At 45.1% G+C, this 14137-nt stretch overlaps 1 protein-coding gene across 3 annotated transcripts in view; it reads right to left on the minus strand.

The window, feature by feature from the left end:
- Positions 1–310: 310 nt before the first annotated feature.
- CTNNB1 (catenin beta 1) overlaps positions 311–14137 on the minus strand; it is a 37054-nt gene continuing 23227 nt past the window's right edge. Inside the window, exons 1-15 of one of the 3 annotated variants that reach the window (XM_054595383.1) lie at positions 13941–14061; positions 13499–13732; positions 13038–13291; positions 12673–12911; positions 12383–12584; positions 10906–11050; positions 7555–7658; positions 7139–7477; positions 6758–6916; positions 5214–5333; positions 4099–4249; positions 3886–4007; positions 2825–2885; positions 1382–1602; positions 311–917 (exon numbers count right to left, since the gene is read on the minus strand). In XM_054595383.1, coding sequence (XP_054451358.1) covers positions 1394–1602; positions 2825–2885; positions 3886–4007; positions 4099–4249; positions 5214–5333; positions 6758–6916; positions 7139–7477; positions 7555–7658; positions 10906–11050; positions 12383–12584; positions 12673–12911; positions 13038–13291; positions 13499–13724 — 2331 coding nt within the window. In that variant the 5' untranslated portion in view covers positions 13725–13732; positions 13941–14061 and the 3' untranslated portion in view covers positions 311–917; positions 1382–1393. Of the gene's footprint in view, positions 1077–1381; positions 1603–2824; positions 2886–3885; positions 4008–4098; positions 4250–5213; positions 5334–6757; positions 6917–7138; positions 7478–7554; positions 7659–10905; positions 11051–12382; positions 12585–12672; positions 12912–13037; positions 13292–13498; positions 13733–13940; positions 14062–14137 lie in introns of those variants that run through there. The other 2 variants (XM_054595381.1, XM_054595382.1) reach the window with 2 other exon arrangements.

A 14137-nucleotide genomic window follows, 5' to 3' on the forward strand; every position in this document is an offset into this window, starting at 1 on the left:
TCTGAACTAAGGCAGTCTCAGGTCACTTGGGTAAGAGGACACACCCCCCCCAGCACAGCAAGAGGCCAGGCTGAAGGAGTCTTGGCCACAGGCTCCACGCCAGAATCCTTCAGGAGGAGATGAAATCTTTCCCTCTTATACAAGCTCAGAATCAATCAGTGTTCAAGGCTGAAACAATTTCTGGTGCTATTTAGTCCAGGGGCAAGTGCTTAAAGGAAAAGCTATCCCTTACAACTTAGATTAGTTCGCTATGTTTGTGAATATACCTTCACAACCCATTTACTAATAAGGAAAATAAGGTGACACAATCGAATGAATTAAAAGTTTAATTCTGAACCATTTTTTATAACTGCATTTTCTCTTGAAGCATTGTATCACAGCAGGTTACAACAACTTTGGGATAAAAGGCAACTGGTAAACTGTCCAAAACAAGGTTCCAAATAACACCTCTTACTGATTTACCCTACCCATACATATCCCAAATAAAGTTTTCGATCAAAAACATGAAATAGATCCACCTGCTTATTTTAAGCATATTAAAAAGGAAACTAATTGGACCATTTCTATTTGTCTATTTTATACAAAAAGGCTACACAATGTTACACTTTATTCAGATTACAATTAGAGTGATTATGAATTAGTGTTCTACACCATTACTCAATTCTTAAAAATTAGAAATTGCTGTAGCAGTATTCACTATAACTTAACACTACAAGACTTAAAAAACTAACAGTTACTGCAAAAAAAAAAAAATTAAAGAGCTACTTCAAAGCAAGCAAAGTCAGTACCATTACAGATATTAAAAAAAAAAAAATTTAACAAGCAAGGCTAGAGTTTGATAAATTCCATCTTGTGATCCATTCTTGTGCATTCTTCACTTCTTGAGTCACTCCCAAAATCCATTTGTATTGTTACTCCTCGACCGAAAAGGACCAGAACAAAAAGTTTACTTCAATTGTTCCCATAGGAAACTCAGCTTGGTTAGTGTGTCAGGCACTTTCTGAGATACCAGCCCACCCCTCGAGCCCTCTCAGCAACTCTACAGGCCAATCACAATGCAAGTTCAGACAATACAGCTGTATAAAGAGAGAAAGGCTGCTATTAATGTTTAAAACAGCAAATGTTATTCATTTGAGTATTAAGTTGCAAAAGCTGTGGCAAAAAACATTAAAGTTAATAACTTCCACACATGACAAAGTAACAACCAGAAATCTGAGAACATTCAAATGTTCTAAGACATCTCCTTTCAAAGTATGTATCTGTTTTCGTGGCAGATTTACAAACAGGCCTAAACCACTCCCACCCTACCAACCAAGTCTTTCTGAAGTTCTGTAGGCAGAGTAAAAGTATTTTACCCAAACTGGCTTTTTAAACTTCTTACCTAAAGGATGATTTACAGGTCAGTATCAAACCAGGCCAGCTGATTGCTGTCCCCTGGAGGCAGCCCGTCCATGAGGTCCTGGGCGTGCCCCAGGTCCGGCAGCCCGTCCACTGGGTAGTCAGCGCCGGGGTGGTGGCCGCCCATCTCGTGCTCCATCATGGGGTCCATACCCAAGGCATCCTGGCCGTAGCCAGCGGAGTGAAAAGAACGATAGCTGGGATCTGGAAGGGTCAGGGTGGAAATAGAATGGGCAAGCGGGTGAGAAGAGAAACACAAAAGCTGGCGCTGAGGCTGGGGGCACTGAATGACTGCGTACTCGTCCGAAAGCACTGCTCTCCAGCCTCTTCAACTTCCGGCGTTCTCCAGCCAAGTAATTAATTACCCAATGCCAGGCCACCCACGCGGCTACAGAATCTGTTTCCACAGAACACAGACATGCAGGTTCTAGTCATGCCATCAGTTTACCCTGAACATTCTGCATCTACCCAGGCAGAGACAAAGTTCCCCAGGAGGAACAGCAGAAATCTACTGTGTATAACCACCTAGGCATCAAGGAGGCAGGGGCAAGCCCCGGCTGCTGTGGCTCAGTTGGTGGGGCATTCTCCTGCAAATCAAAAAGTCGCCAGTTCGATTCCTGGTCAGGGCATGTGCCTGGGTTGTACATTTGGTCCCTAGTTGGGGCACATACACAAGGCAACCAACTGATGTTTCTCCCTCACATTGATGTTTCTCTCCCTCTCTTCCCCTCCTTCTAAAAATTAAAAAAAATTTTTTTTTTAAATGGCATGGGCAGGAGAAAGTGGAAACAGGAAGTTTGGCAGATGTAATCTAACTGTTGAAAAGTCCAGGCGATAGCCACGGAAGTACTGAGGAAACACTCTTTTACCGAGACATTTACATGTTGTATCTTAAGGACTGACACCCGCATGTCAAGGGCAAGCAGCGCGGGCTCCAGGTGCCCCGCGGCCCGCCCTCAGCACACCGCCAGGGCCTCAGCCAGCTTCTCAGAGAGCCTCGCTAAGGCAACTCTGTAAGCCGCCCACCCCAGATCTGAGCTTGGCGATACGGGCTTCCCATACTCTCCTTTGCTGGGTGGGTTGTAGACCCAGGTATTATGGCTTCTCTGGCAAAAAAATTAAAAATATATAAAGTTAAAAAAAAAAAAAGAATAAAAAGCCAGGCGACTTGTAACACCCGATGATGCAGGGGCCCAGCAGCAGTGACATGCATTTGCTGCAGGGTCCTGTTTGCTCCGTGTGGGGCTCCGAACTCCCGGTGCTCCATTAAAGGCGCTGTAGCTGACTCTGGCACTTGGGAACTAACTAACTGCTGGCGCTACTTTCCTGCCAGCACTGGCTTCCCAGATAAGCGAACTAGCTCTTTTGATAAAGCTTTGGAACTGTAGCTTGAGCCAGAGTTAATCGGGACATATGAGACACCTACCATCCTGGCGGTATCCAAGGGGCTCTCCCTGGGCTCCAATATCAAGTCCAAGATCAGCAGTCTAGATAAACAGGTACAAGGCAAGGAAGCAAAATGAAAAGTCAACTTCAAGTACACTCTTCTCAAATATTACTGAAACGCTTAATACAGAATTACTCCAAAATACATAAGTATATAGTAAGTACACTTAAAACTCCCCCTCTTATAGATTACCCACTGATACCTAGGAGAAACATGTTTTCCCACTGACATAGTATTTTAAAACTTCAGTATCCTTTTATTGAGTATATATTAAATACTTTGTGCCAGGCACTCTTCTAGGTGCTAGAGATACAACAGTAAACAAAATAGGCAAAGAGCCTCTGCCTCCCCCCCACACTCCGGCAGGAGGACCTTATATGAGAGGATGTTCAGCCTATGCAGAAGTTGTAATAAACTGGGAGGAAATTATGACAGGAACAGTTCTGGGGAAGGAGGCGAGTAGGGAAGGTCAGAGCTCAAGTTGAACATATTAAGACTGCCTGTTCCACATCCAACTAACACAGTACTTACTGTTTGGCAATTTTTTTTCAACTAACAATATACAGGCGCTCTTTTCATTCATCCAACAAGTATAATACAATGTACATTACTATGTACCATAATTGAAGGGTCGGATGTTTCAATAACTTTGTACTGAGGGAAAATACAAAAACTTGAATAGAAATTCAAGTACAAAAGTAGATGAAAAGTGAGTATTTAAAAAAGTATCAATAAAACGACCTCCAGCTAACAGTATTTAATAGATTCCCTCTTTCGTTACACCATTTTGAAAAATATTCTTTACTCTGGTAACTTTTCATCACCCTCTCTTATGAATTCTAAGGTTAAGCAGTTTGTTAATTTTGCACAGGCCTTCTAAAGCTCTAGTTCTCCCTTACAGTCGCTGCTCAGGAAGAATGAACATTCACGCCAAGAACATGTTAGCACAAATGAATGGATGCCTCGTGTTTTGAGGGCAAACCACAAGCTGTCCTACCTGCTCTAGCGAACTACCAAATAAATGCGCTCACACTGCCCACCTCATTCCAAGCCATTGGCTCCGTTCTGAAGAGAGAACTGGTCAGCTCCACTGAAAGCCGTTTCTTATAGTCCTGTGGCTTGTCCTCAGACATTCGGAATAAAACAGCAGCTGCGTATGTGGCTGGGAAAAGATGGGGAAAAAAGGCTCTTAACGAAAAACTGAGGCTTCACTACACACACCAGCTCAAGGCTCTGGCTCCCGTCCTGCTTACCCACACCCTCGTTCCTCGAGTGGAGTAATTCTGTCAGAGGGGCGGTGGCTCCCTCAGCTTCAATTGCCTCTGCAGCCTCCTTGTCCTGAGCAAGTTCACAGAGGACCCCCGCTGCTACTCTTTGGATGTTTTCAATGGGAGAATAAAGCAGCTAAGGAGAAACACACAAAAACCTAATTAAATTAAAGCATGGAAAGCACCCCATTGTGATGCAAACATTCCCAATTCAGTGTGAGTGGCATTCATACCATTTGCATTAAATCACAGTTCTGCCCCGCAGAACAGAGCGGGTGAGTCTCTGAGAAACCCGTCTGAGTGGCAGCCCCGCCTAACCTGGCCGTCTAGCTGGCTGCACACACCTAGGCCAAGTGGCGCGCAGCCTGCTGCTCCCGGGCTACAAGCCCGTGCGGCAGCTCGCTCTGCTGAACGCTGTGGACAATTGTAACACAAGGGTAAATGCAGACTTGTTTACAGCGCCACCACCACACACCTGAGAGTACTGTGTTGCGCTACAACATTACGACGTCACTCAGGGATGTTAAAATCTTACCCTACCACCACTGTTGACAGAAACGTCATTATGCAGCACGTGACTGTATCCCCTAAATTACTTTCTCAAGTGTTTAATGCTCTGGAGCACTGGTTTTCTACAGTACTTTTAGCTATAAACCATTTCTTCAGAGGCTGTCATCACTTAGCTAAGATGCAAAGCCCGGGGTGGCAGGAGGCCGGGGCTCTGGCAGCCCGGACCAGCTCTCCGCCCGCAAATCTCAGCATCCCAGACAGCAGAGTACGAAGCTGCCTCCTGCTTCTTGAGGCCTCTAGTCCCAATGTCTCTCCTACTACCGTCCCCCCCAACCCTGCAAAATAGAGGAACTTTACGTAAAATTAAATGTCTTCAGCCTTATAAAGGACCTTGCACAGTGAGACTATTTTTCATACTTTAGCAGGCAGGCACGGGGAAAGTGCTGTCATTTTATAAATGGTAATGGATGAAAATTAAATGTTGATGCCCTTATTTTGGTCCCTAATTTCCTGAAAGTTTGCTTATCATTAAAACCCTGCAGTACTACGGACACGTGAAATCCAGGTTACCTCACTCAACACCAGCGTACCTGCACAAACAGCGGAATGGTGTTTAGCCCTCTGATCACGATTCGGTTGTGAACATCCCGAGCCAGGATGTGAAGGGCTCCGGTGCAGCCTTCAACTATCTCCTCCATGCGGACCCCCTCCTGCCAAAAGCAGCACGGTTAACACAGGGCATTCTCCTTCCTGAAGTTTTAACCTTGAAAGACTCTGCATGGTAATTACTAGCCTAATTATTCATATTATATGCCCAGAGTTTCCCAGAATTTGCCATCGGTTCAGGAATGGAGGAGGACCCCATTAAGCTGAACCTCACTGAGAGGGCCCCCCCGGCAGCCTAAGTCCACGCAGCACCCCCCCCCCCCCCCCCCCGCCCAGGCAGTGCTTCCCTATCCCTCTGAATCCCAAGGGGAACTTTCTGACAGGGAGGGCACCACCCACTCTAGGGAAAAGGGAAATGAAGGGGATACACAAAGATGGGAAAACAATGATTAGACTATGTCAATGTTTTCCTTTCACATGCTCCATTTTGGCACACCTATGTATATCGGGTGAAAACTTTACGCAGTTTTATCACCACCAACTACTAAAATTCTACTGAGCTGCCAGCAGAAAAGCCATGCCTCACCTCCTCCAGACTATTCCACTGATAGCCTGTATGACAGAAGGAAGTTAGCTTTTGCTAAATGTTTTCCCTGTTTCTGAGTTTTAAAAAAGCTTATGAGTCTACTTTTATAAACAACCAATTTTTATAAAGACACAAAAACTCCTTTTTTCCTAAAGAAGAGATTTAAAAATAAAAGGTACCCTTTGCATTTTATTAAGCTACCTCACGGACACAAGCCAACACCAAGAAGCAATGAACGGAGAAAGCCCAGGCCCTCAGCGCGCACACAGCACAGGCAACGGGCTGCCAATGCCTGTTCTGCTGAGGCCCCACTTTGTTTTCTAAAGTAACCCAATGAAAGAAGAACTCTTTGAAGGCCTCAGTCTTCAATTCTGGATTCAGAAATGTCCTTACTTGTAATAAAGCTAGTTTACGGACTGAAAACCTGACAACAAAGCTTTAGGCTGAGATTATGGGTAAAGATTCCAGAAATGCTATTTATTTTTGAAATCTGTTGGTCTTCTCAGGTCCATGGACATAGTTTAAAGCACTCGTGGAAGAGAGTGCAAAAGGAGCATTAAATATCTGTAGGAAAACTCATGTTGTAATGGGGAATAAGAAGCTCTGCAATCTGACAGATTTGGATTCAAATTATGACTGTTACTCTCTAAGAAGTGAACATCTGTATGGATTAAATGAGAAAACACTACAAAATGCCTGACCTCACTCTCCCTTTGTAAGACTGACGCTGCAAAGACGCAAAGGAGATGTCAAAGGGGAATAGCACAGGGAGCCGCAGTATCTTCTCTGCAGCCACGGAAACACATCAGTGTTTTTAGCCATTAGCAAGCAGCCCTTCAGGCAGGAAAGAATGGAAGGAGCCAATGATCAAAGAAGTTCAGGACCCCATGGATCTATGCATTCCTTTTAAATAGTTAGGTGTCACTATGAAGGTTTACCTACCACAAACTGCTGCTGTGTTCCACCCATAGACGTACGACGCTGGGTATCCTGATGTGCACGAACCAGCAACTGAACTAGACGTGGAATGGCACCCTGCTCGCGCAAGGGCGCGTGATTTGCTGGACAAAGGGCAAGATTTCGAATCAATCCAACAGTAGCCTGCAGACAAGGAGGAGGATAAAGAACCGAGATACAACTCAACAAAATCATTTTTTTAGCCCAAAATTCCCACCACATTAAAATTACTGGCATACCCTGAAAGCAGCACTGACTACGCAGACACCACCGCCCCGCCCCAGCTGCACTTGCCGAGTGGCCGCTACCCAACAGCCAGAGGTGGCTCATTTTTAACTCTGCAAACCTTCTACTTTGACAGTTTACCTTTATCAGAGGCCAATGGGACGGTGGGTGTAGGAGTTTAACCACAACTGGCAGTCCGTAGTGAAGGCGAACAGCGTTCTGGGCCATCTCTGCTTCCTGGTGTCGGCTGGTCAGGTGACGAAGAGCACAGATGGCAGGCTCAGTAATGTCCTCCCTGTCGCCAGCACGAAGGACAGTACGTACAAGAGCCTCTATACCACCCACTTGGCACACCATCATCTTGTTCTTGTAATTATTGCAGGTGAGATTAGAAAGAATTCCAGCTGCACAGGTGACCACATTTATATCATCTGAGCCCAAAAGCTGAACAAGGGTCCCAAGAAGACCTTCCATCCCTTCCTATGGAAATAAAAACATGCTCAGTATGTATTCATCTTGACTCTTATCACCAAGGCACTGGTTTACTCAAAATTTACCTGTTTAGTTGCAGCATCTGAAAGATTCCTAAGAGTCCAAAGACAGTTCTGAACAAGACGCTGACTTGGGTCTGTCAGGTGAAGTCCTAAAGCTTGCATTCCACCTAGAATATTAAACAAGATCTAGGGCAATGACCATGAGCTAACGATTCCTATCAACACTAAGCGTTTTCTCTAGTCTTAAAGGGTGTCTGTCTTTATTGCTGAAGCTTATCCCTTCCATTTAAATCCTGTATTTCCTTAGATAGTGCTCAGTTTCCCATTCTTTGCCACTTCAACTTCTGCCAAATATCTATTGTTCCTTCCCTATGTGGAAAAAACCTTCATTATTTCCACTGTTCCCAAGGGTAATGTTCCTATTACTTATTCCTGCTATTCCTATTACTTATTTTCTTTCATCTATTCAACCATTTCAGATATATATATTCAATATTATTCTGAGTTGACGCTATATTAGTGAGCAAAATATTCTAAAATCCCTACCCTCACAGAGCTTGTGGTCTAGTTGGAGGCAAGCAAACAAATACACGATTAATAAGATAAAACTATACAGTATGTCAGATGGTATTAAGTGCTACCGGAAAAAATAACACAAGACAAGGGAAGGGGCTACAATTTTAGGCAGGGAAATCAGGTAACCTCAACGTGAAGATCACATCTGAGAAAAGACTGAAGGAGCCATGTGAACTCCTGGGGCAAGAACAATCCAAACAAGAGCGCACTTGAATGCTTATTGCCAGGGAGTGCGTAGAAGGCACAGACTCCAAAACACATGCTGCAAAGGTGCACAGCCTTCCGTCATCTGGGACCCTAACGAAGCACCTGTACGCTGGCGGGTGTCTGAATGGAAGCTGAGTTCCCCACATACTGGCTTAACTTCTCCCACCGCCCTCCTACAGAAATCACTTCTAAATGCAGTGAGGTACTTTCCCTTTCTCTTCGTTCTCTTTTCCAGCTTGTTTTATTTCCTAAATTAGGGTAGCTCTACTTGCCATAATTCTCATGGCACACTGTTTTTTTTCCTTCACAGTATTTTTATCACAACTAGAATTAAGTCTACCTTCCTACGAGACAAAGATCATCCCTATCTGATTCCTCTGTCACAGTAGCTCCAGCCGCTAATCACACCCACACAAAGCTGATGCTCAGTATTTGGTAAATGACCTTTCCCTTCCACCTTCTCTGAGATTTCCTTCCCTCCTTCTACTATAACTGTTAATCCTGAGAGTGGGTCCTAACTCCAGACGCCCATCAGCAGAGCCTGCAGAAACTTTACAAATGCACAGCTCAAGGGTAAGAGTCCCGCGCAGACACCTCTGAGGCTGCTCCCACCTCACTTTGAGGCCTTTACCCCCAGAACCAGTCCGTACCCCGGCCTTCCCCTGTGTTCCGCTCCAGACAGCCCCAGCTACCTACTGACCACCTAGTCACTGAGCATGCCAGCTGCTTACATGGTTTTGTTCCCCAAACTCAACAGTCCATTGTGGTAGTTTCATTTATCTTCATGGGATCCACGTTCTCCCTCCACAAGCGACTTCTGGTTGCATCTTTAGCCCCTATGTTGTCACATTCTATTGATTCTTTCAGAAGTCTTAAATACTCATGCTTTGCTATCTATTTTAATACCGAACAACTTCATTTCGAGACCCGTAATGTAGTATTAACATTCTGAACACCCACGATGATGCTCCTCCGCTGCTCAAAAATCTTCACGAGCTTCTCACTATGTATAAGGTTCATTAACCCCAAATGCTTTAGCATAACTTTAAAGGAACCCTTTAGAATCGGAATCCCACCTAAGCATTCCGAACTGACCTCAACATTCTACACCTCTGGTTTCCAAGCTGAAATACAGCACGAACAAACCCTTACAGGCCTGAGGAAGGCCTGCCCTGTAGGACCCTGCCCGGCTCCATCCACCTCATCCTGGCTATTCATCCCATTACTAAGCTGTAGTTGTACAGACCCGTCAGCACCTAGAACTCAACGACCTCTACCTCTTCTCCCGATCCCGCTCCTCATGCAGACCACCGGTGCCATCTCACCCTGTGATCCCATTTAACACCCCCTTTCCAGGGAAGCCCCTCTCCTCTTCCCCCACCCCCCATTAATGCTGTAGCCCTATTTTCTGTCTGTTTCTTACATAACACATATTCTAATTTGTAATCACCACATGTTTCTATTACCCTCACTACACAGTAAGAATACTGGGATATGTATGTTTTGTTAAAAAATAGAACTCACATGTTTATTACAGTGCCTGAAACGCAGGTACTAAATATTTTTGGAATAAACTACAACATCAGAATAAGTAGGGGAACTTCTTAAAATGAAGATTCCTAGGCTTCCTAGGCCTCCACTCCCATACATTTCCAGTTACCTACTGACCTCCTCTGTCATTTCAGCACTCTGGGGATTCTGATTCAGTCCGTCGTGTTTTTCGCAAGCACTCATGGTACTTCTGCAGGAGCCGGCAGAATTTATAGCCCCTTGTTCTACAGGAACCCAGCCACACTTGCCTATCCCCAAGTCGACTGCTGTACTGCCAACAGCTACCCTGAGCAATCATGATACCTTTCTCCCCCACAGACTCTCCAGCAAAACTGCTCTCAACAAGTGGGAAAATGGGGGCTACCAACCCTATACTTTACTTTTGATGTTTTCTATCAAATGCCTTTACATCTTTCCTCTCCCAGTTTTAATCTGAAGCTTGGTTTGAGTCTAGATAGATGATATTAGGTGGGCTACAGAAAGGAAAAAGATGCTGGGAAGTTGAAAAGTAATTTATCTTCAAGAAAAAAAGCAAGAGGCCTTGGTGTGGACCTAGTCCTTTCCTCTGCCACCAGGATGCACACAATGCAAGCTGCTTCATTCAGGATACTTAAAGGGAACAGAAAAACTGTTCCGTATTAGACCATTTGTTCACCAAGAATACAGAACACCAGTATAAAATATTGCTCATGAGCATCCACTAACAAATCAAGAAAACCACTTCACTAAAACTATAAACTATAACTTCACTAAAACATAAAACTATACTTTAATTTTTCCTATATATTCACAGGTCTACTAGCAAAGCAAATGGGTTTGCCCAAAATCAAAATCAAAAACAAATTTTATCACGCCAAGGTTAGGAAGAACTCTGCTTAAGCTAGGTTTAAAGAGCACCAATGCAAGTATGAAGCAGAACATATACTTCGCCTAAGTGTGACCTTAGCTACAAACTGTACAGGGCCATCTACTTTAAGCCCTTTAATGTCACGTTCTCTTACCCTTTGCCTAAGAAAGACAACCTGATTAGAACTGCAGGCGCTGCACACATGGGAACTCAGAACAGGCACGCATACTTACCAGCTTCTACAATGGCTGGCTTGTTACTAGAGCAGACAGACAGCACCTTCAGCACTCTGCTTGTGGTCCACAGCAGCTTCTCGTAAGTGTAGGTCCTCATTATATTGACTAAAGCCTGAGGTCCACCGCTAGCCAGAATGATCAGCTAGAAAGACATGTATGTATTGTTAAATGTGGAATCTGGACCAAATGCTGAGAAAAGCCATATTATATTATCAACCTATTTTATTATACAAAAATTTCAGCCAGCTTGCCCTTAAGTGTACTCCTGGACCCCACTAGCCAGCTTCTCACACTGGAGCCCTGTTTACCCGCTCCTTCTGTAGCGTCCCACTCACTCAGGTGTCCCAGTCCTCCCAAGAATACAGCAACCCTGCCCCGATTTTCTTCTCCTCACAAATCACAGCAAAAGCGGGGGTCTGGGCGGGGGGCAGAAACCATATTGGTATGCAACAGTAATGCCCAGATACGAAAGTTACATCAAAGCTGATTTGAGAATTTACATCAAAATAGGCACTTAAAACTCATGATTTGGATCTTTGCTTTTTCTCCTAATCATATCTGCCTTACAGAGATACCACACCATAATCATCCATTCTTGACCTTTACTTCCCTGCATACTCCCACCTCCCACCTCCACCTCAATTTCCTAAAAACAAATCTTACTTCATGCCTCTGCTGAAAATTACTTGATTGCTTCACACTGGTCTTTTTAAAAAGATTTTATTTATTGACTTTTAGAGAGGAGAAAGGGAGGGAGAAAGAGGGAGATTAACATCAATGTGTGGTTGCCTCCTGCAGGCCCCACACTGGGGACCTGGCCCGCAACCCAGGCATGTGCCCTGACTGGGAATTGAACTGGTGACCCTTTGCTTCACAGGTCAGCGCTCAATCCACTGAGCCACAGCAGCTAGGGTACACACTGGTCTTCTAACATGGTCTACAAAGCCCTACAGGATCTGCCCTATCTCGGTAGTCTCACTTCAAACCTTTCCTCTCCCTTACTCTTTGTATTTCTTGAACTTTCTAAATTCATCAGGTTCCTCCCTCAGCAGGACCTTCAAAGATGCGCTTTCCTCACCATGACCTTTACCTCCTCAACCTCTCTCATCCTTAAGAGCTGAACTATCATTCCTCCAAGAGGTGTCCCCGAACCCTCAGAACAGAACGAGGTTCACTCGTGTTCTCAAAGCCCCCTACCTCCTCCTCACACATGACGTAAGCAGTAATTCCGCTATTATCTCAGTGTCTATCTCCTTTCCAAAATGAAGGCTGTAAGGGAAGGTGGCCTACTCTATCCCTATTGCCTATCTCAGCACTTTACACACACACACTCAAATGTGTCAAGGAACAGGAATGTCTAACTTCCCCATGATGCGCGCTACGGGCGAGGCATACAACTTGCAAGAGTCCATAAAAGGACATGGCGTTGGGGGTCTCTAGGGCTCCACAACACCCATCAGAACCACTCTCTTACCTTGCTCTCTTGATTGCCATAAGCTAAAATCTGAAGGCAGTCTGTCGTGATTGCCAAGAATTTAACATTTGTTTTGTTGAGCAAGGCAACCATTTTCTGCAACCCGCCAGCTAAACGCACTGCCATTTTAGCTCCTTCTTGATGCAATAAAAGGTTGTGGAGAGTTGTGATGGCATAAAACAACACAGAATCCACGGGTGAGCTGGGGAGAAGAAAAGAGGCACATCAGAGACGGTGCGACTGCGCACTTCTCCTCATTGGCTTTGAGCGCTCGGACCGCGTCTTCTTACCCAAGCATCTTTACCAGAGCAGGAATGCCCCCAGACTTAAAGATGGCCAGCAAGCCCTCACGGTGATGGGAAAGGTTGTGCAAGGTCCCAGCAGTACAGCGAGCTGTTTCCACATCATTTGTATTCTGCATGGTACGTACAATAGCAGACACCATCTGAGGAGAACGCATGATGGCGTGTCTGGAAGCTTCCTTTTTAGAAAGCTGATGGACCATAACTGCAGCCTTGTTCACCACCACCTATAACGTACCGGAATCAAGACACATAATTAGTTTTCAAATATTAGTACTGGTAGACACGTTGAGACTACTTCCCTGAGCGTTTCCTTCACAGCAGGTTAAAAAGCTAGCCATGTCATCACCAACCTGGTCCTCATCATTGAGCAGTTTTGTCAGTTCCGGGATTGCACGTGTGGCAAGTTCTGCATCATCTTGATAGTTAATCAGATTTACCACCGCATGTTTCAGCATCTGTGATGGTTCAGCCAAACGCTGGACATTGGTGGGATGAGCGGCATCAAACTGCGTAGATGGGATCTGCATGCCCTCATCCAGGGTCTCGGGGAACATGGCAGCTCGCACCCTCTGAGCGCGAGTCATGGCGTACTGCCCATCAATATCTGCGGATGGCAAATAAATCCAATACTCACGATCCAGAGTTCAGCATCGCCTGAGTGTCCGCTATCCTAAACAGTGACGTCCACACCACAATCACTCCCTCCCTTTCCTTTATCCCATCATTTTTTAAGGCTACCATCACACATTAGCTTTTAAAAGAACGACCTTCTCAAAGTGGCGTTCCTTCCGTGAGGCAATAAAGCCCTTACCAGCTACTTGTTCCTGAGTGAAGGACTGAGAAAAGCCCTGGTGGTCCCAGTCATAGAGGCCTTGTTGGGCGGTATCCACATCTTCTTCCTCAGGATTGCCTTTTCCACTCAGAGAAGGGGCTGTGGTAGTAGCGCCAGAATGGATTCCAGAGTCCAGGTAAGACTGTTGCTGCCAGTGACTGACAGCTGCTTTTCTGTCTGGCTCCATGGCCATGTCCAGCTCCATCAAATCAGCTGTAAAAATGAAACAGCATCAGCATTACTACCACAGAAATGTAATCTTAGTTTAACAGCAACAACAAAAATCTGTACTATGACCCACTGAAATATTTTTAGAAATAAAGTTAAATTTGAAAGATAGCCAGGAATAACAGAATGAGAGCCAGGATTCGCTTGGTGGTGAAACAGCTACATTCTCAGGGGCCCACCTAACAGCACTCACTGAGTCGGTGGAGGAACTGCACTGCACCCCGGCTCCGGAAGAGTCATCCAGACTAGATTCCTACTGCTGGCCTGTCTGCTGTCTCACCAAGCCATTAGGAGGAATGAGCAGAAAATAGAGCAAGAGGTAGCCTGATAAGTAAGCAGGGAGAGAGGAAAGCAAAGGGGATCTGAGCCCGACGGGGTTAATGGCAATGA

The sequence above is a fragment of the Pteronotus mesoamericanus genome, unplaced genomic scaffold, assembly GCF_021234165.1.
Source record: "Pteronotus mesoamericanus isolate MK-2021 breed Mesoamerican mustached bat unplaced genomic scaffold, CSHL_Meso_final scaffold_54, whole genome shotgun sequence".
Taxonomy (NCBI): domain Eukaryota; kingdom Metazoa; phylum Chordata; class Mammalia; order Chiroptera; family Mormoopidae; genus Pteronotus; species Pteronotus mesoamericanus.